This window comes from Meleagris gallopavo, chromosome 1, assembly GCF_905368555.1.
Source record: "Meleagris gallopavo chromosome 1, MGAL_WU_HG_1.1, whole genome shotgun sequence".
In the NCBI taxonomy this organism is placed as follows: domain Eukaryota; kingdom Metazoa; phylum Chordata; class Aves; order Galliformes; family Phasianidae; genus Meleagris; species Meleagris gallopavo.
Genome location: NC_139404.1, coordinates 153,768,185 through 153,788,211, shown reverse-complemented (window position 1 = coordinate 153,788,211; position 20,027 = coordinate 153,768,185). Strand labels below are relative to the sequence as shown.

Sequence of the window (20,027 nt, the reverse complement as noted above, 5' to 3'; positions counted from 1 at the left end):
CAGATTTTCATTGTTGCCAATATTTAGCTTTAGAAAATGCATGTTTCAACCAGAATACAAGATTAAAAGAGATTATCTGTTGCTATTACTGTATTTCCTATCCTCTTTTTTTGCCAGTCTTTTAAATAAAGAAAAGACAGCTTTGCTCCGTGTCAAGAATCAAATGGCAGCAGATTTGGAGAGACTTTTAAATCATCGTGAGGTAATCTTCCTGTTTTAGCATTACTACCATAAAGTCCATTTTCTCTCTCCTTAGCCTTAAACCATAGGAAAAAAAAAATTAAGTTTGATTTTTTTAATTCCTTTTCTTTTTCTGTGCCATTTTGAGAAACACATGTGATGATGTTTGTCAGAACCTGAACATAGGTGTCTTGATGTACAGCAGTTTGCTAAACAGGCTGACCATGAGTCAGTAGTGAGCCCTTGTGGACAAGAAGGCCAGAGGTGTTTGGGCTGTCCTGGGATCCATTAAGAAAGTGTTGCCAGCAGGTGGAGGGAGGTGATCTGCCCCTTCTACTCTGCCCTGGTGAGGTCATATCTGGAGTACTGAATCCAATTCTGGGCTCTCCAGACAGGGAACTATAGGAGAGTCAGGGTGAGGAAAGGCAACAAGATGGCAATCACTTAGGTTTCATCCAGAATCATATTTCTGTATATACACAACTGAGTTTCATCCAAGCAAGAAGTCAGAGTGCTTCTGGAAGAAGCATGCTTCACTTCTAAAAGTGTGCAAAATCTTGCATTTTAGCCATAAATGCATTATATGGAGATTTCCAAAAGGCTTTTGTAAAGATCTTGCCTTTAACAATATTGAGAGACTAATCTACTGTGGAGTATGGGAGAAAATCCTTCTGTAAATTAAATGTCTGTAAAAGAGGATAGAAATAAATGAAATTTACCTGTGGAATTCCACGAACAAATCTGGAAAAGAGTGAATAGTAATGTGGAAGGCTTGCTGAAGCTAGAGAATAGCAAAGATATAAAAACAAAAGCTGACAGTGAGGAGTGGTTAAATGCTCTCCCAGAGTTACTGAATGTTTTGGCAAAGATTTGCAAAAAAAGAAAACATTAATGAATCAAAAAATATGAACGTGAGAAAAAGCAAGACAAACTACCTACACAAAGTAATGGAACTTAAATAACCTCTTACTGGCTCAGAATGATCACCTTGAAGTCATTATATCAATAGTTCTCTAAAAATACCTTTTCATTTCTCTGACTGAGAAGAGAGAAGTTGGGGAGATGCCTTTCAAGGAACTTGAAATTCTCCCAAAGTATCCTTGTCACTCATTCTAATACCATTGTTTCTACAGAAACCAGACTATTCACATACCTCTTGAAGTCTTCTCACTACACCTCCAAAATTCTTTTCCCCATTTTCTTTCACTGCTGTTGCCCAAAACTCCCTTCTTACATTAGTACAACAGAACTCATTTTTTGAACTGATTCAACACAGATTGTCTGTGCCAACCAGTTACAAAACCATTTTTATTAGAATAAAACTGAAATAATTTCACTGACAGCTGAGACTAAGTGAGCCTTGGCTTAAGCTAAAACTGCTGTCATTTTCCTGAGATCAGATCTCAGATTCGAATCCCCTTAAATTGAAGTAAAAAGAACAAGAGTTCTTAATGTGTTTACTTTCTATGCTGAATCACACTGGGTGGTCATTTGATGCAATATCCTCCTAGAATAGTTTTGACATTTAACTTTCAGAATTGTCATGCTTCTGAAGTTCTGTGTACAGTGATTAAAATAGTCTTGTTACAGAAGAGAGTAATTGAACATGCTTCCCCAGAGTAATTTTCAGGTGTCATTAACATACTAGGATCATCAGTAGGTATATCAGAAGTGATCATTTGATAGCTCTTACTTCTAATGTCTTTATCTACATCATATAATTAAATTTCAAAATCAAGACTGAGTCTTAACACACATAGAATCATAGAATGGCTTGGGTTGAAAAGGATCACAGTGATCATGTAGGTTCAACCCCCATGCTATGTGCAGGGTTGCCAACCACCAGGCTGCCCAGAGATGCATCCAACCAGGCTTTGAATGCCTCCAGGGACATGTTTAGTTTGGGTTTTATTTGGGTATTCTTTTTTTGTGTATATGAATTCCAGAGCTATGTATTAATATAATAGAAAACATAATTTACAAACCTGCTAGTATGTTAATGATATGAAAAATACTTAAAAAAACTAATTAATTGTATAAACATATAGTGAATTTATGAATTTCCAACATGATAGACCCTTGGCAGACTAACTTCAGATTTACTTATTTCAGAATATCCTGTTCCTATTCCTACCACTTCTCTCACAAGTAGTGCTGCTCCTTATGTCTTGGATGCCTAGTTTTGTTGGTTTCATATCAACCAACATGCATTGCAGCTGATTAAATTGTGCAGAATATGGCAAATAGAATAAAAGTTTATAAATTTCTGCCTCAAATGCTATGCAACTAAACAATAATAGCCCCTGTCACTATCTATGTCAGTTGTTCCTGATGTGCAGCTGTTTGCTTCTTGATGTCATTTTGCCACTCAGTATTTTCAGACTGTGGCAAAAGCAAAGCTGAGTGAGGCACACTAAAAAAGAAGAAAAGAAGCACATGTGTCCGAAACAGACTTCTCCATGAATATTCCTTGTCCCCTGGATGTTAAGAAATTGAGAAAATATTTCCAACATTATTACGTTTGTTCCAAATTTCTTTTTATATCAGATAAAAAAGCTGTATTAGCTGTATTATTTCAACTAACAATGATAATACTTATTCAAATCATCTTTGCAGAAAAGAATATAAATACTGAAAAAGAAACATTAGAAGTTACATATTTGGGGAAAGAACATTGTGAACTGTTAGTGCTATGCAAACAAATACACAAAAAACTGAAAGAAACATAAACATGAGCTAAAATTGTTTGAGGAAAAGGGTTGATCAAGTGGCTTTTTCTGTGGGGGGTAGAGAGTGGCTATGTTTGCCTTTTGTCATTTCTGTTTATTCCAAATGCTGCCTGTTACTTCTGATTTTTAATGCAGCTGTCTTCCAGTAGTCTAATGATTTATTAATTTCTTTAAAAGGCAGTTTTTGTATACACTGAAATCTTTGTACAGAATAAGACAACTTAGTTTACAAAGAGTTAGTCTTCAAGTAAATTTCTTTGCCATCTTAATAAAAAAAAGCTAGATAAAATATGCAGCAACATCATAATTTCTTTTAGGCGGGCTATTTTTAAATATAAATAATATGCGGTGTTTAAATCCTTAATGTATGTATTTTGAAAAAATATGAATGATGGTGATAAATGTTCACTGTACTCTGTTACGTAATATGATCACTATCATATTAGTCTTGTTTAATCATTGTGCATATTAAACTGTCAATTCATGTTAGGAATTACCCTTTTACCCTTGTTTTCAATTTAGAACAGTAGAATTCTTGAACAGATAAACCTAAGATATTCATAGTTAGTATAAACTAATGTTTTAAGTACACTGAAAGTACAAGCACAAGTGTAATGCTGTCTTTCCATGTTTCAGTAAGTATTACTTTTGATATAAGGTATTCCAGCCTGTGTGGTCTCAGATTGCATTAACTCATTTTTTAATGAAATGTTAAGAGTTTGAGGGTGGTGGGTGGGTTTTTTTGTTTTTTTGTTGTTGTCATTTTTCATTTTTATCTCCTGGTGATATCAGCTGGATTCATACCCTTTGATTTTGAAGTAACGATAGCATTTTGCATATTTTTTACATGAAGGTTTTATATTTATTGTTAATCTTACTTCCTTTATCGTTTATTTTAATCTTGGAAGAAAGAAGTTTAATACTGAACTCTAAATGTTGGAAGAATTCATATTGTTCTTTTATTACAGAAAAAAATGCCTTTCATATAATAAAACAGCTCATTATTTCAAATTATGGAGATTAAGGTAATCTGATGTCGAGTATTACATTTGCTCTGAAAAGTTGTCATTTGACTTGGTGCTTTCTTAAAAAGTTTGGCCACCCATTCAGGAGAAAAACAAGCTGCTTTTTTGTTTGATTTTTTCAGTTGTTTCTTGGCCTTCTGTTTCCTTTTTTTCATTAATTAATTAGTAAATGAATTGGGAAAACCTTTTAATCTAGCTTCTCATGTAAATCATTGAGAATATGCTGGTACATTCACAATTTCTGTGGTTTTCTTCTTTATATGGATAACTGCAAACTATTACTTCAGAGCAGGTCTGATATCTGGGATCATGCTGAGAGGTTCATAATATGGCCTTCACAGTGCAGCTGTCCTCTTTGAGCTATCAGAAGAAACTGTGATGCCATTCATAAGCCCCTCAATGCATGATAGCAAGTACAGTTGGTACAGTCAAGTTTTTCACATGATTTCACACTAGGAAATTTTACATTTTATCAGGGTAACCAATAAGGTTTGTAACTGTTTTTCCACATCCAACAGAAGAGCATAAAACATTGTTCAGAGTGACAGTGGAGTTTTCCATTAATAACCTGTACTAAAATGTATTTCTTTTTTTAGAAGGATATAACAGTTCCAAACTTTTTTGTGTTACTATTTGTACTTTGCATTATTTTTTTAATCAGCGGAACCTTTATCTTTCACCATGGCTAACCAAACCACACACATAAAAAACTTGAACCTTGATTTATCCAACTCTGCCTTTAGCCTTACACCTGCAGAGGTGGATTTTTCTCGCCCTAATGTCTTTGTGTAGTCAGAGGGGTGCAAAAAGGAAGGATTTTCCTTCAGAAGTAGTCAGGATGAAATTACATATTAGGCCTGATTTGACTTGATATCTGTAACACTGCCTTTCTGCTTTGCTTATGCCTTCTTCTCTGCTCTAGCTCTGGCACTTCTCTTGTAGTGCACTGGAACCACTCAGATCACTAAACAGAAATGTAGCCTAGACTACAATGAGAAAGTTTACTTAATTGTTATCTGGTAGTTTAGCAGTTTGAAGAACCTTTTAAAATGGCCCGCCAAGATAAAGAGCAAAGAAAAATACATACATGTTAGTATTTCTTACCTGGGGGAGAGGGTGACAGGCATTTGTGTCTAGAACTGCAGAGCAAAGCACACAAAGCTTCTGTGCTTTTCTTTGTCTGTATCCAAACCTTATCCTTTCCTGCAGGTACCACTGATCTGCAACTTACAGGCACTAAAAGTGCAGTACTCTGTGAAGTGCTAAAGTTAAGTGAGATGAATCCACTAAATCTTTCCAGCTGAAGCTCTTGATCTGTGATTATATATTTTCCTCTCTTCTAACAATCAAACTTTGACTAAAAGAAATATTTACCATGAGCTCTGTGATCTTGGCACTTCCATTGTCTTTCATGGTCAGTGCAGTTGTTGGTATTTTGAAACATCAGAAGCATAATTTTAGACTTTATTCATTGGCTTACAAACCTCAGATAAAAACTTGGAAGGACAGTCTGTCAGTGCTCTGATTTTTGGCAAAAACCTTTAGCGATCATTTTCTGAGATTACATTTAAGAGGTTGTAAATCTGCTATGCTTTGATGTGTGACATTGTACTATTTCTTCAGATATTTAAGATGCAAACATATTGTAAAGGAATGCTAAAATGTGCAAAATTAAAGCTGTTTAGCTTATTCAATTCAAAGTGCAGAGTATAGAAACTTAATTTCTGAAGTCTTGAAAATAAACAAACTCTTATTTATTTATATTATTTGTGTACATAATGCACTGTTATTTGTTTTGTTTTGTTTTTTAAAAAGGTAGAACAACTATAATGAATGGAGAGGGTGTTTTTTTATTTTTCAAATATAAATATTCTAGGAGACATGAAAAGAAAAAAAGTGAGATAGTGATGTAAGAAACAGTAATAGAAAGCTGTTAAATAGGCATTCCTCTGAATGTGAAGAACAGTTTTAGTTCTTATGAATATAGGGGAGATAACTCAAGCTGCACTACTTTTTATTTATTTATTTATTTATTTATTTATTTTGCCTGAAACCACTGCAAAAAGAGTAATTTTTAATATATAAAACTAATATCGTGAGGATATTGTAGTAAGAAAGAATAGGGTAAAATTTACAACATGAACAGCACAAAGGAAGATTGTAAAGTCCATTAATTTCTTAGAACATAATTGTGCAGGCATTATTAGTTATAAGCACCTTAACATCATATACTGGTTAAAATGACATGAAAATCTGCTGAGATTTTATCTCCTTTACACATCTGTGCACTTGTAGTACATTAGCAGCTGTGCATACAAGTGATAGAATGTAAACTAGCAGAACTAGTCACCCGCCTTGGTGACACATTCATGTGTTACTGTGCCAAAGCTCTTCAAGTCGAGTTAGCAACCACAAACCAAGCACTGGCTGTCTGCTATGGGGCACAGCAGTAAAAGTTTAATAGTAGTTTAAATACATTTGATATCAGTCATTTAAGTGGATACAAACACATGGGGCTTGATTGCTATTTGTTTACTTAAATCAGTCTAGTTTATGTCAGTAGATTATTGTATCACTCTAATTGAATTGAGGGCTACATCTGCCTGAATTAGTAAAAAATTCTTATTGAGCTATTCTTGCTGAATTAATCTACCTATGTTAAAATGTTCTTTGTCTGAATGGCTATTATGTTGCATTTGTATACCTGTTAGCTGATCATAAGCTTTCCAAATCAAATTCAGGACTCGCCATTTATGAATAAGCATAATGCTTTTCTCTGCCATGTAACACTTCCCCTTTTCAACATTGCCCTTGTCTCTTAACAATACATAAAAATAATCCTGTTTTGTAACTGATCTGGCCTTCATCACAATAACTGAAGACCTTACAAATACTGTCCTCGCAACATGGAGCAGGAAAGTATTAGCTCTGTCTGGTAGAAGCAGCAACCACAGTGAAAAAAATGGTGGTTTGCCAAAACTTCATGGAGTTTGTGGCAGAGGTTAAGCCACGAATCCATGTTTGCTAATGCAGTATCTTAATCAGTCATTCTTTTTTCCTTACATTCTTCTGATTAAAGGCTTGAAAAGAAAATCTCCTCAGTGTTTGTTTTTCCTTACTAGATGCGAATTACCTCTTTTTTTCTTCTAAGTAATCTTCTTATATGTGAATTGATTGCAATTTGGAAGTAATTTCCCAAGCAAATTACATTTTCACTTTGTGTATTGTTTTGAGAATTTACAATCACATTGATTTTTTAATTCACGTCTCCTGAAAAAGGCCACTTTCCAAAGTCCTGTAAGCTTCTTAAAAATTAAAACTAACTTTGTTTTTCAAAATTTGAAGTGTGGAATGGATACATTTATAGTTATCCTCATCAATATGCATGCACCTATAAACTACATGTGCACTTTGGAATAGTGGTTCTTCATTTGAGTCTTTATTCCAGAAGTCACATGTGTGGACCCCTGTTCCACAACCATATTGGTTTCATACTGCATATGACAGCTATCCTGCAGACTAGATTAGCTCTGTACGCAGTAGTCTCTTCTAGGCCCGCATGATGGTTATGTTACCTTAACACTGAGACATTTCTTTTGTTTTAATTCAAATCTTCCAAAAACATGTGACGTTTAAATATGAATTAATAACATACCACATGCTTGAGGATGCAAAACCTGCTGGGAACCATCCCAGCAGAAACTCCACCGAAACAAAGGAAGCAAATGTGATGCAGTTTCATCCATCCTTCCTTTTGAGGGGAGCAGATTGTTGAATAGCAATGAACCTTTCCTAACAATACTTAAAGTCATCCACAACAGAAAAAGGGAGCAAGGTAATACTTACCCACTATAGTTTGTCAGGGTACAGTGCTCCAGCTTAGACTAGGTGCTGTTCTGTTTAATGTTATGTCACATTAACATTGCCGTATCCAAAGAGATTGGGTCATGCTGTCCTCAGCCATTTTTGTAGTTGTCTTTGTTATTAACTTTATTATTGTCTTTTGTCTTTATTTTCAGCAAGTTCTTCAAAACAAAACAAAAGAAGAAAACACTCTTGCTTTAAAAAGACATTTCTTCATTAGCCAAAAAAACAGAGAGAAGAAAAACCATAGCAGGCTGAAGCTCTTACATGAACGGGATTAAAAATGTAGCTTGTTTTGTTGAAGCAAAAAGGGAGTTAGTTGAATGCAAGCTGAGAAACTCAAGGCAGCCATTGCATAGGTAATGCATGAGAGCAGAGAAAAAAGGCAGAACAAATGAAAGAGTAAGATAAAATTAAGAACAGAAAATAGTTATTTCATTATCCTCAAAATGTGGAAAAACTGTCATATTTTTGCTTTTTTAATGAATGTTTGCCTAATGTATTTTCCACTGTGTGCATGAGATTGGAGGGAGTCCACATGATCAGGCAGGAGGAACAGCTACTAATTAGTCCTATTAGAATATGCATAGTTTGTTAATGATTCTAATTGTTTTTTTCAGAGTGCTTCTATAAATAAAAAGGCTATGGCTCCCAAGGATTTTTATAAATTTTGATGAATATTGGAATTTAAGCATCATTAGATGGATTATCAGAAACATTTGGAATTGTAATATTGTTCTGAAATGTTAATATTTCTAGAATCTGAGAATCTAATAGTCTCTGTGCTGGCACATTCCATCTTATACCAGTATCTTGCACTAAGCCCTATCGCTTCTCAATAGTTATCCCATTATTTTACTCGTAAAAGAACATATGCATGTTTTTTTTCTTTTCCTTTTAGAGGAGAAGTGAAATGTCTTTACCTTACTTTGATCAGTTACTTTTAAATTCTCATATTTGTCTTTCTTCCTTTCATATTCTCCTTAAGGAGTGTCCCTCACTGCTAAATTGGCTACTTGCACCATTTCATTCCATTTCAGCAATGACCTTGAGGATTCCAGATGAGTTTTCAGCACTTCGTTATTAGTCATACTTTAAAGAATGGCTAAGACTATCCTTAGCTATAATTAAGTTATGATGAAGAAGGTTGACTAGAAGTAACATGGGACAGGAGGTCAATGCATTGGTTGTAGGAACCTGGAGAGTAGCAACAGCTGCCATCTGCAAAAAGAGAGATAGAGTGAAATTCAGAGGCTCACAAAAGGCTTTGGAGTCATAAGGAGGAGGGCACTACGTGTTTAATCGGGGATGGAAGCTTACTGGATGAAAGAAGAAAACTTCTTTGTAGGCAAGAGGGAAAGGAAGGGCTATCTGCAGGGGTTGGGGAGATACGACTGAAAATAAGTGATTGGTAACAGGTGCCTTCAAACAATCTCTAGCTCTGCTTTTTCCCTCTCTTTTTTGTTTGAAAGATTGTACAGGGTAATGTCAAAATTATTTGTGTTTCAAAAGTGAATGACTTCCTGCTCATCTATGTGCTGCAACTTGTTTTATATTAAAAAAATGCTGATGTACAATGCTTAGCTCTCTTTTTAAATGTTAAGCCACAGAGTAATTATCATTTTTCTTATGCTACGTTTGTGTTCCAAGATTCTAGTTTCTATTAATGTTCTGCGTGTATTCTAAGTAGATTACAGGGCCATTTCTGCATCACAAGTATGCCCTGGAGCTATTCTCAGCTTAAAACTTGGAGAAACAAAGTGACATTTACAGTGCTAAATGAGTGTAGAGAAGTTTCTAGCTCATACTGTACAAAGGACAAAAAAATGTTCCTGAGCAGTATTCTTCATTTTTGTTATCTATTTTGTTGTTGTCAAACTTTAATAAAACTTGAATTCCAAATACTGAATTCAGGAAGAGGAAGGATTTAACAGTTGGGTACAATTGATCTTTTGTTGGAACTATATTATTCAGAGTATCTTACTAGCTTTTATAGATACTCTTTAAAGAATTATCTTTACATTTGCAGTTGTATACAGTAAGGATCTGTATACTAACTAGTGTTTACTAATCAGCAAATCAGTGTTGGTTATGGATATTCCAGTCACGTTTTGCTGTTTATCTAGCATTTTATTTTTTTTTCAATTTGGGTCACTCTATGGTAGCATTTGAATGCTACCAAATGGAAATTGAATTTTAGTACTTTGTAAGAAATACCAAAGACAAGGAAAATCAAACTGTAGTAGTATGCTTGTCCTCTTGGAAAATACAGGAAATTCTTCATAATTGCATGTAAGGCTGTTTAAACATGCTAGCATTTTTTAGCATCTTTTTATGTGGAACTTACTTTTTACTAAACTTGAATTTGACTACATGTCACAATAGCTCAGATTAAAAAATAGTTGGGAGTTTAGTCTTCATCATAATTATAAATATATTTTTTACCTTTAATAGAAAAAGTGGAAAAAAGTTCTCAAATTTTAACATGCAAATTCTGAATCATGAGACAAATTATTTTGTATTTTTCATATGAAATTAGATTTAACTGTTGAGAATATGCAGCTGAAATAGGCAGAAGGATAGAATTTGTCTCTGTAGTGACCTTGCCATTTTATGTTGCTGCTGTTCTAAATGCATTTACTTTATACATCTAGAAGTAGTCTGTAGATCTATCACAGATCTGTAAATTCACTTTAAGGCTTTATATGCACTTGGATATAGAGAACTCCCTAATTAAGTGTAGTGCAGAGAAGCTATCAACATCCTGCATATGGTCTGGCATCTTTCCATCACCCTGTTATCAGGTTCATTTGTTTGATCAGAACATTTCATAGTGTCTTCCAGTTTCCAGCTTTACAGTTTGTATCCATGTGTCTTATATGACCATATGTTCAGATCTCATACAAGAATTCTTGCTGACTTCCGATATTTCCAGTGCAGAAGCATCAGAGGATGCAACTTCGTCAAACATTAGTGATACTTTTTTATATTTCATAGATAGTTATTAAAATCTTCTTTGAGATCTGACGTGAATGTAGATTCTATTCCTGATACCCAAAGTGTTCCACTGTTGAAGCTGAATTTGCATTGTTCATGCCACTGCATCCTGTCTATCTGCAATCAAATCCTAGACTGTAGGACTTACCATTTGCTTCATTTTGTTCTCTGATACATAAAATGGAGCTTCTGCAATGTCTTTCTCCTATTTCATACTTTTCATCATTAATCTCTAACATAAGTAATTCTGTGCTAGCAGAATTGGTGGTTTATCCACTTTCTGAATTGCACTTGGAATTATTTCCAGGTTATAAATAAGGACAATTTTTTAGCGTCTCTAGCGTTTTGGCAAAAATAAAGTCAATGAAGAAGAGTTCTAAAACAGTTCCTAATGTGAATTGTCAGTATTCTGAAGAGGAGCCATTCTAGATACTACTTTTGCTGGAAAGTCTCGTTCCTGGATAGCGACACATAAATGACTCCTTTATCTGGGCACACTCCAGAATTAGGAGTATCATGCTAAAGCTTTTTCTTCACAAAGTGCTGTATGCAAGCCATAGCAAATGTAGATAGGCGGAACTAGGGTTATTTTTCAAAGTCTTGTAGTCTGTTCTTCAGAAATAAGTCAGTGACTGGATATTCTGTGCCAGCAATCAGGACTAGAATGTTTACCTCCATTTTAACAGGTCTCTGGTGATATTAGAGAGTATTATCAGTATAAAGATAATCTGAGATGTTTTTATGAAGTCAGGTAACACAGTAGAAGAGTTGAATCTTGTTTTTCTGATTTGCAGTCAGAAAAGAAAAACAAGCACTACTATGGTGTGATTTACCATATCCTCATCTAAATGAAGTGTTAGTTATGAATCTCACCAACAGGTACAGAGAGGAGTCAAACAAGTCAGTTTGCCTAGGTATAAATGTTATTACGGAAGTTGTCTGAAGTTCAGTGTGAGGAAGTCCACCTAACAATCTGGTCACATCATTCAAAGCAAAATTACAACCAGAATTCTCAGAGGGATCCCTCCCATCTTGGCATCAACTGTTAGATGATACGACTTTGCTTTTAACATAGAACTTACTTCCACAGAAAGTCACAGTAAGAATTTAAGAAGGATCTGAGTAAGAAAATGCATAGACTTCATACAGGACAATATCCTTAGTATTTTAGTCACCTTATTTGACCATCAAAGTGACCCACTGAGCGCTCTGAGGCAGACAGCTGTGAAGCCAGTTTGTTCCAAACCATCCTGCCCTACCCGTTTCCAGATTTAGAGCACTTTCTCTCAAGAGAAATTATTTTTCTCAGGCCTCCCAAGAACATTTGGAATCTGAGCGTGAGCTTTTAATTCTTGGGGAACTGAGAAATCTATTCAGAAATGCACTTTTTACAAAGCACTGACAAATGGACTTAGTATTTGTAAGTGCTGTTTTAGGTTTCTCAAACCAGTAATCTTCAACATATCCATAACCTCATTTTCTGAACTCTGCTTTTCCCTGTGACTTCTTGTTTGAAGACTACAATAAATGCCTAAGCTGGAGAGTGCATGCATATGAAGAAAGATTGCATTGATTTAACACAAACATATTTTTCATTCCATCACAGCTGTCACCTCTCACTTGCATGTTCTATTATAGTAGGTTTTGTTGTTGTTATTTTAAAGTATAGCCAGTATAGTCAGCAGGCAGCTGAACTCAAGCCTACTATTTGGCTCCCGCACTGAGAAGAGTCCGATCACCGATTCAAGAGGTAATGTACTAAGACTGTTGTGAGGCAGTTTTTAATCTGGTCTCCTTCCACGCAAGGAGGTCTGCACACTCAGCTGTTCTTAAACGTAAAGACACTGCTATAATCTCACAAGTTTCTCCAGGCTGGATATATATTTTTATTTTCAGTTATGTTTAGCCACATGGGAACCATATGGCAGTTGAAATGAGGAATACATGCTTTCCAAAGTTGCTGGTAAACGTATATGCTTTACTCAAGTCTTAAAGGTTGAGGAGGGTGGGAAATGACATATCTAAAACCATTGTTTTAGTACTTGACTCACAAATTCCAAGAGATTTTAGGTTTTGATTAGCGTTTCTGAGAAAGGCAAACATCTTTTTTTGCCTTTCTTTCAGCTGATTTTTCTGTTTTTGTCAGTGAAATGGGTTTTCATGTTTAAGGTTCATAGCATTTAGTGCCTCTTCTGTGTTTTGTTTCTTTTACTGGGAATTTATGCTGTTTTCTTCTTTGGGGACTCTAGTCAGTCATCAGAATTTGGTGGTTCAGCCAGAATCTGATACATTTTCTAGCACAAAGAACACATTGTTCAGCTTCCACAATAGAAATTTTCTGATTCAAAATAGAGTTCTAATCCGAGGTGAAGTTTGTAATCATAAATTCTGTGTAAAATTAAAAGTAGAATATGGTTTGTCATGGTAAAGGTTCAGGTAAATGTTGGTGCTGTTGTTAGGGTCACTTTTGCTTTAGAAGATATTTATCTGAATGCTGCAATCATGGGCTTTACATTATGGGAAGGGAGACTAATGGATCTGACACCTACTGGCTGATTCTGTGATGGAGTTAATGCAATTTAAAAACTTTGTTTACTACCAGAATTAGTTAACTTTAGTCCAGAAAGTTACCTGTCTCTCTCTATTGAATATTTTCAACCATTCCATTTGGTCTGTGTGAAGTTTCTTTTCAAGGTTATTGTATGGAGTGTTTGGAGGTGCAAGACATGGGTGCATAACATGAGAACTGATATTTATGTAATTGATTCCTGTAAGTGAGTTGCTTTTTCTTAATGCTGTTATTTTGCATCTGCTTCCAGAGCATGGTATCTAAATTTACTTTAAGTGCTTATATAAATCCATTTTATATGTTTAATTTATTATAATTACACACATATATAACGTTAAGGGCCTTTACGATCTGTTGAATGCACCGAGAAGATTCTTTCTTTCTTTTATTATCATTACATGAAAGAGTAAGAAGAAAAATCCTCTCACTTTTTGACAGTCCGCTGAAAAAAAATGGAATTACTTTTTGATAAGTACTTATTGTGCCCAATGTAGACAATTTTTTTTACTCATTTCTTCAATTATTTACTCAATAAAACAGCATTCCATATGTCTCAGTAATTTTCAGTATCAGGAGATTCCTTTTATTTTTTATGATTATATAATTAAAGTATGTTTATAACATTCAACATTATCTTTCTATAGTACTCAGTTAGGAAATGTAAGGGACTTTTCTGGTACATATATGTTTGAGCATGTATCAAGGACAATAAAAACAACGTTAATAGAGCTGTTTAGAGAATTCATAACTATAAATGCATTTGTATTTTAAACTGCTGCCCTTTTATTTTTCTGTTTGTTCATCTCCATCTTCTAATTACACTGCTGGTTGATTTAGTTGAAACAATCCATTTTATCCCAAACTGATCTTCAGTCTCCATTCCTGTAATTTCTAGTTCAATTATCCTTATCAACAGGCAAAAACAAATTTAAATAAAATATAATTTCCTTTCACCTGCGTTAAGATCAAACATTATTATTGGAGTCTCAAATTCTACTGAAATAGGAGTATGCTGACAGCGTCTAACTATTTTGCCTTTTCTCCTTTACCTTTTAAAAATGATTGACATTTCCTTGGTTTTGTTCCTTTTAACACTGTTTAAAAGGTTGGTGGTTTTGATATAACACTTTTACAGACTGTAAGAATTTCACAACAATAGCACTGATAGCATTCAACTTAATAATTAACAAGGTACGATTAAGAAAAAATTTCCAAACAGAATATACTTTAATTGAAGAACAACAAGGAAAATGTTGGTGCCTATCCTTTGTCTCTAACTAAATAAATCCTTTCTTAATTAAAAAAAAAAAAAAAAATTATTTGTGTATTGGCACACAAAATTCCTTTTGCAAGTTTTAGTTAAAGTTCTTGGACATAACAGTGCAAAGAATAAATGGAAATGCGCAGATGTTTTGTTATTCTCACAACACAATATATTTTACCTTTGCTTGGTTCCCTCCTTTGTCCCTCCCCTTGTTCTCAGTCCATTCATTCTAATCACTTATTTTGAATTGCAGTTATATATTGGTCATATATGGCAAAAGTTTCAAATACTATTTTATAGCTCAAATTATCTTTGTTAAATGTGCATAATCAAGCAGAATATAGGATGTTAGCTGTTATAATTGTACACTGGCTACTTAGGATGAAAGATGTTTTAGGTGAAGCAGAAGGATAAGAAAAGTGAAGAAAGTAAGGTGAGAAATGGATTCAGCTTATGACACCTTAATGTAGGTATTTACAGGAGGTGTCTATGGTGAGCATTCTTTCCTTTGCTTCATAGTAGCCTCATCGCTAGCAACCTAGTCAATATGTTAGTGTTGTTGCAACACGATTCAGCTGTCATGCCAATAGGTGTCTACTTCTGAATTGGTTGACTCACTTTCCAAGCTACATCATCTGTAATGGAAAATCAGATTCCTACTTCATGTGTAGGTACTTAAGTTTAGACATGTAAATTTATAAGCTTGAGCTAAATCCCATGTGTCAAACAGGTCACTGCTTTGTGTTTTCGGCATTTGTGCTGGTAGCCAGAGCAGGTTAGAATCCTTAGACAAGAATTCATTAGATTTCTATGGACAGACTTTCAAAATATTTAATAGTACAGTCTGGGGCTGATAATTATCTGTGTGGGTGACACTCACTGTGTATAAGCAGTGTTTTTGTGCCAGTTGCATACTTAATTTTTTTTTCCTTATTTGATCTTAACCCACCTTTTTGTGCTAATTGCATTGTTTTCCATCTGTCTGTGCTGCCACACATCCCCACATAATATTCCTGAGGTGAAGAGTGGATGCAAGTGAGATAAAAGCTGTGTAGCCAGGTACAGAGAGGAGCTGGGTGAATCCACTCCCAGCTTCCAGTACTCGTACTCCTCCCAAGAAGGGCTGTATGGCCCTCAAAAGCCAAAGTCCTCAGACAATGACATTCCGTAAGGTCTATAGCATGGCTTTCTTAGTAGCTGCAGAAGCAAGGGGCAGGTATCTCTACAGACGGCTTGGGACATACAGGGCTTAAGTGACGTGGTTTCTCCAGTGCATGGAAGAATCAAAGTGAATAACATAGACAAAAGGATTTGCATTGATTCACAGAACTGTGGGGGCTGGAACAGACCTCCAGAGATCATCAAGTCCAACCCTCCTGCCAAAACAGGCTCCCAACAGTAGGTTGCACAGGTAGGTGTCCAGGCAGGTCTTGAATGTCTCCAGAGAAGGAGACTCTACAGTATCTCTGAGCAGCCTGTTCCAGTGCTCCTTCACCCTTACCATGAAGAAGTTCTTAAATTGTGCGGAACTTCCTATGCTTCAGTTTGTGGCCATTTCCCCTTGTCCTATTGCCATGTATCACTTAAGAGTCTGGCCTTGTCTCTTTGCCTCCCACACCATAGATATTTATAGACATTGATCAGATCCCACAGGATTGATATGACATAAAAACAGGGACTTGACACGGTAGAATTGTATCCATCCAATTCTCCTCACACCTTCCCATACATCTTCCCATATCCTGAAACTAATGCATGTCATTCTACACAAAAGGTTGTTCCTGTCCATTCTGAACCCTATACCTACTCTCCCGCACTTTTCTTTTTTTTCCCCAAGACTCTTCACAGTGGAATAAGTTCACAGATTTCTGCTGTGCACAATGTCCTGAGCTTCTTTTGCCTTACTAGCTTTTTAGACCAACTTGCCAGCTTTTAGGCTTAGAAAATAGTTGGATCGTGGTAGCTTGCTGACAGTGCCAGGTATTGCTACTGACTCTGTTTAGAATTCAAAAGCAAAACTAGGAATTAACGTTGTGTTAGGGAGCAGAGAAATCTTTAGAAATCATAGAATGGCTTGGGTTGAAAGGGACCTCGAGGATCATTGACTTCCAACCCCCTGCCCATGGGCAGGGTTGCCAGCTGCTAAATCAAGTATTAGATCAGGCTGCCTCGGGCCCCATCCAGTCTGGTCTTGAAAACCTACTGCAGTTCAAGACAGAAATTTGTTTTCAGTATTTCCTGGGTAGAAAACTACAGCCTCTGGTAAATATGTGAAATTTCATGTTAAGCAATATACATACTATTGATTCTGTTGTATTCAGTGTTTCCTGTAGTACTTTGGCACATCTGTTAAGATTTTTTCTCTATTGTGATTTTAGAACAAATATTAAGGCTTCATTCTTGTATTAAACTTGGCTATGATGCCAAATTGATTTATACATTGTGGACTAATTTGCCATCTCAATTCCCTGTTATTCCTTCCCATATTTTCACATTTGAGAATTTACCTATCACAGTGGAAGCTCATATCAGAGTTGACTCCAGAGTCTATTCCAAGTCTGAAAACAGGCAGGGCTGTCAAGTAAAGGACAGACTCTGCAAGCAGAGAAGACCTTAGAGTGCTGAGAGGATCTGGACATGAGAGAATTTGACCTTACGTGTCCATGTTTCAGTTCTGTTTCTGAAATAAATCTACTTGACAGTTTGGGGAGTTTTGCCTTGATCAAACGTGCAGATATTTGGTCTACAGAATAGCCAAGTTTAACTATAGGAACAGCACTTGTTAATGTCAAAACATTGTTTATGTACCATTTAATCTCCTATGATGGTGTACGTTTGCTATATATTTGCTATATACTTGCTTGAGTTATTTTCATCAAGAAATTCTGTCTATGTGTCACTTTGGCAACATCTTTGCAGAGTTTACAACTTTGAAAAACATGTTGGCATCAACTATGCAGTCCTTTTAAACAGCTGCTCTGCAGTCATGCTGTTTTAACATGCCACTACACATGGCTGAATTATGCAAATAGTTAATATTAAATGACTGAGATACAAGAACAATTTGTACACTCAATAAAGCTGGTCTGTGGAGTGTAACACCCATTCATGTAACTGAATGAGACTGGGGCAGTTTAAAGATGCTATTCTTTTGACTTTTGGTACAAATACTTGTGTTAAGGCAGAAATGAACAGAAAGAAGCTAGATGGCAAGAATGTTTCGTAAGGCTTTTCTTTTGACTACTTAATTTAATAATGCAGTGAAAACAGAATGTGCATCAATATACTTTTCTGGCAATTATTAAGAAATAGGTAAGGCATGGGAAATGTTTGTCATTCAGCTATAAATATGAATTACTCTGCTTTGATTGAGAGATAAGATACAATGCTAATTATAATGCTGATATTTTAGCAGTGTTTATTGAAAACAGCAGCACTGTAAGAAAGCTAAAACATAGAGTTTAAAAAGATACAAAATTGTCTTATACTTTGTATGATGTTTCTACTGACTTTGTTAACCTAGCTCTGCAGTAATGAAGTATGAATTATGTACAATGTAGAACGACAGATAAAACATTCTAAATTCTGTAACTTAATTACCTACTAGGTGTAAGGGGATAGAACTTTAGGCACTAGAAGATGCATGACAACAAAAGAAGGCAGCCATTTAAAGTCACAAAGTACCATGAGTTTTCCTTTCTCACTTTACAGTAACTTTTGAATAATGGATTTTTTTTCAGCTAAATAGTAAGAAAACGTGTTTTTTGTTTTTTTGATTTTTAATCAGATTGTTTACCAAACAAATTCTTAGAATATCCAAAAAAAAAAAAAAAAAACCCTGAGTATTTCCTCATGCTTTTGCTTTTTATTTCCCATGGTGGAATTTTTTATGTTTCATGAAATTTCTTTTCTACTTGATTCCATTTTTACTCTAAGTCTTTGTAAGTTATTGCATTGACTTTTCTGAATATAAAGACACAGGTATATTTCTAGTAGTAAGACTTCTGTGCAAGACGCAACACTTGAAAGTACAATTTATCACATACAAATTATGTTGGTAAATTCCCTCTGCCTGACAAAACAAGCTCAAAATATTTCTTTTAAATAAAATGGAAGCTTAATTTAAAAGAGGTAGTGGCTTCCTTATTACACAATGAATGTTGTCTTTTACAGCATTTATTCAGTACAAAATTTGAGTTGCATAAATCGTATATACATTTTTCACTTTCTTTTATTAATATGCAATTAGTAATTTTGTTAATAGCGGTAAGTATATGGTGCTTGTTGGATTTTCTATTCCACTTACATTTTTCATTTGGTGAATAAAAATTCATTATTAACAAAATAGAATCAAATGTAATTTTACTGATTAACTGAGCATTGCCCTTTTATGGTTTTCCAGGAACTAGCCGTAATGAAACAGATTCTAATTAATCTACAGGATAAACACAAGGAACAAAACTTACTTCCATCTCAAATTAATTTAAAAAGTCTGACTGCAGAAAACAAATTAAACCCTTCAGTAAAACTGCTGCCAGAATATGAAGAAGAAAATGTATTTAGGCCTAAGCCAACATTATTTGTAAGTACTATGCTAACAGTAAGTTCCATAAACTTTTTTCCTCACACTTTAAAAAAAAGAAAGGTAGTTCATACTTCAAGGAGGTACATACTTTATTCCACATAATATTTGCAATTTTGTATGGCTGTGGTTGATTTTGAGGAGACAAACTGCAGTTTGTGATGTTATTTACATGTTTGGTAGTTTGTGCGTGTAAAGTTCAAAGTAAACAAGATTTTTTAAAGAAAACCAATTATATTAGTATCAGTTCACAAAATTGTAATGAGCACAGAATAAATATACAATTTTAAGTCTACCCTGAGCATCAGATGATTGTGTACAAATATACTGAAGAGCAGCAGAGAGGAAATAAATGTATTTATGTGTATTTACACTGCTGCATATACATGTATACATACAGGCACATGCCCAGGATTTTTATAACTTCTGTTACTATGGATAACTGATACTACAAAAGCTTGTTCTATTGCTTTAGAAAACAAATGCTTGGATTTAAATGCTTCGGGTTCCCTACTGAATTTAGTGCTTCTGGTATTTGAAAGCTTCAGAAAAATGATGTAGAAGCTTCTGACTAAAGTGCGTCTCAGCTGATAAATTTAAGAGAATTATAATGCTGAGTCACAAAGCAAATGATAATTTGTATTTACAATGGTTGCAGCTGTTTTCTTCTAGGGCAGGCTGATTGAATCCACACAACCCTCTGTTTTTTTCTTTTTCCCTGGGCCCAATATTTTGCTGCTTTGGTCCAAATATGTATCTATAAAAGGTTATTTTTTGGTATTTTTATTTCTGGTGGAATCTTCTTAAAATTGAAAGA

General features: G+C 34.9%; 1 protein-coding gene across 1 annotated transcript in view; it reads left to right on the top strand.

The window, feature by feature from the left end:
- The window catches only part of PIBF1 (progesterone immunomodulatory binding factor 1), a 215,130-nt gene that overhangs the window by 193,406 nt on the left and 1,697 nt on the right, over positions 1 to 20,027 (top strand). Inside the window, exons 15-16 of the mRNA XM_085215745.1 lie at positions 118 to 202; positions 19,031 to 19,210. Of these exons, the coding sequence (XP_085071871.1) occupies positions 118 to 202; positions 19,031 to 19,210 (265 nt within the window). The remainder of the gene's footprint in view (positions 1 to 117; positions 203 to 19,030; positions 19,211 to 20,027) is intronic.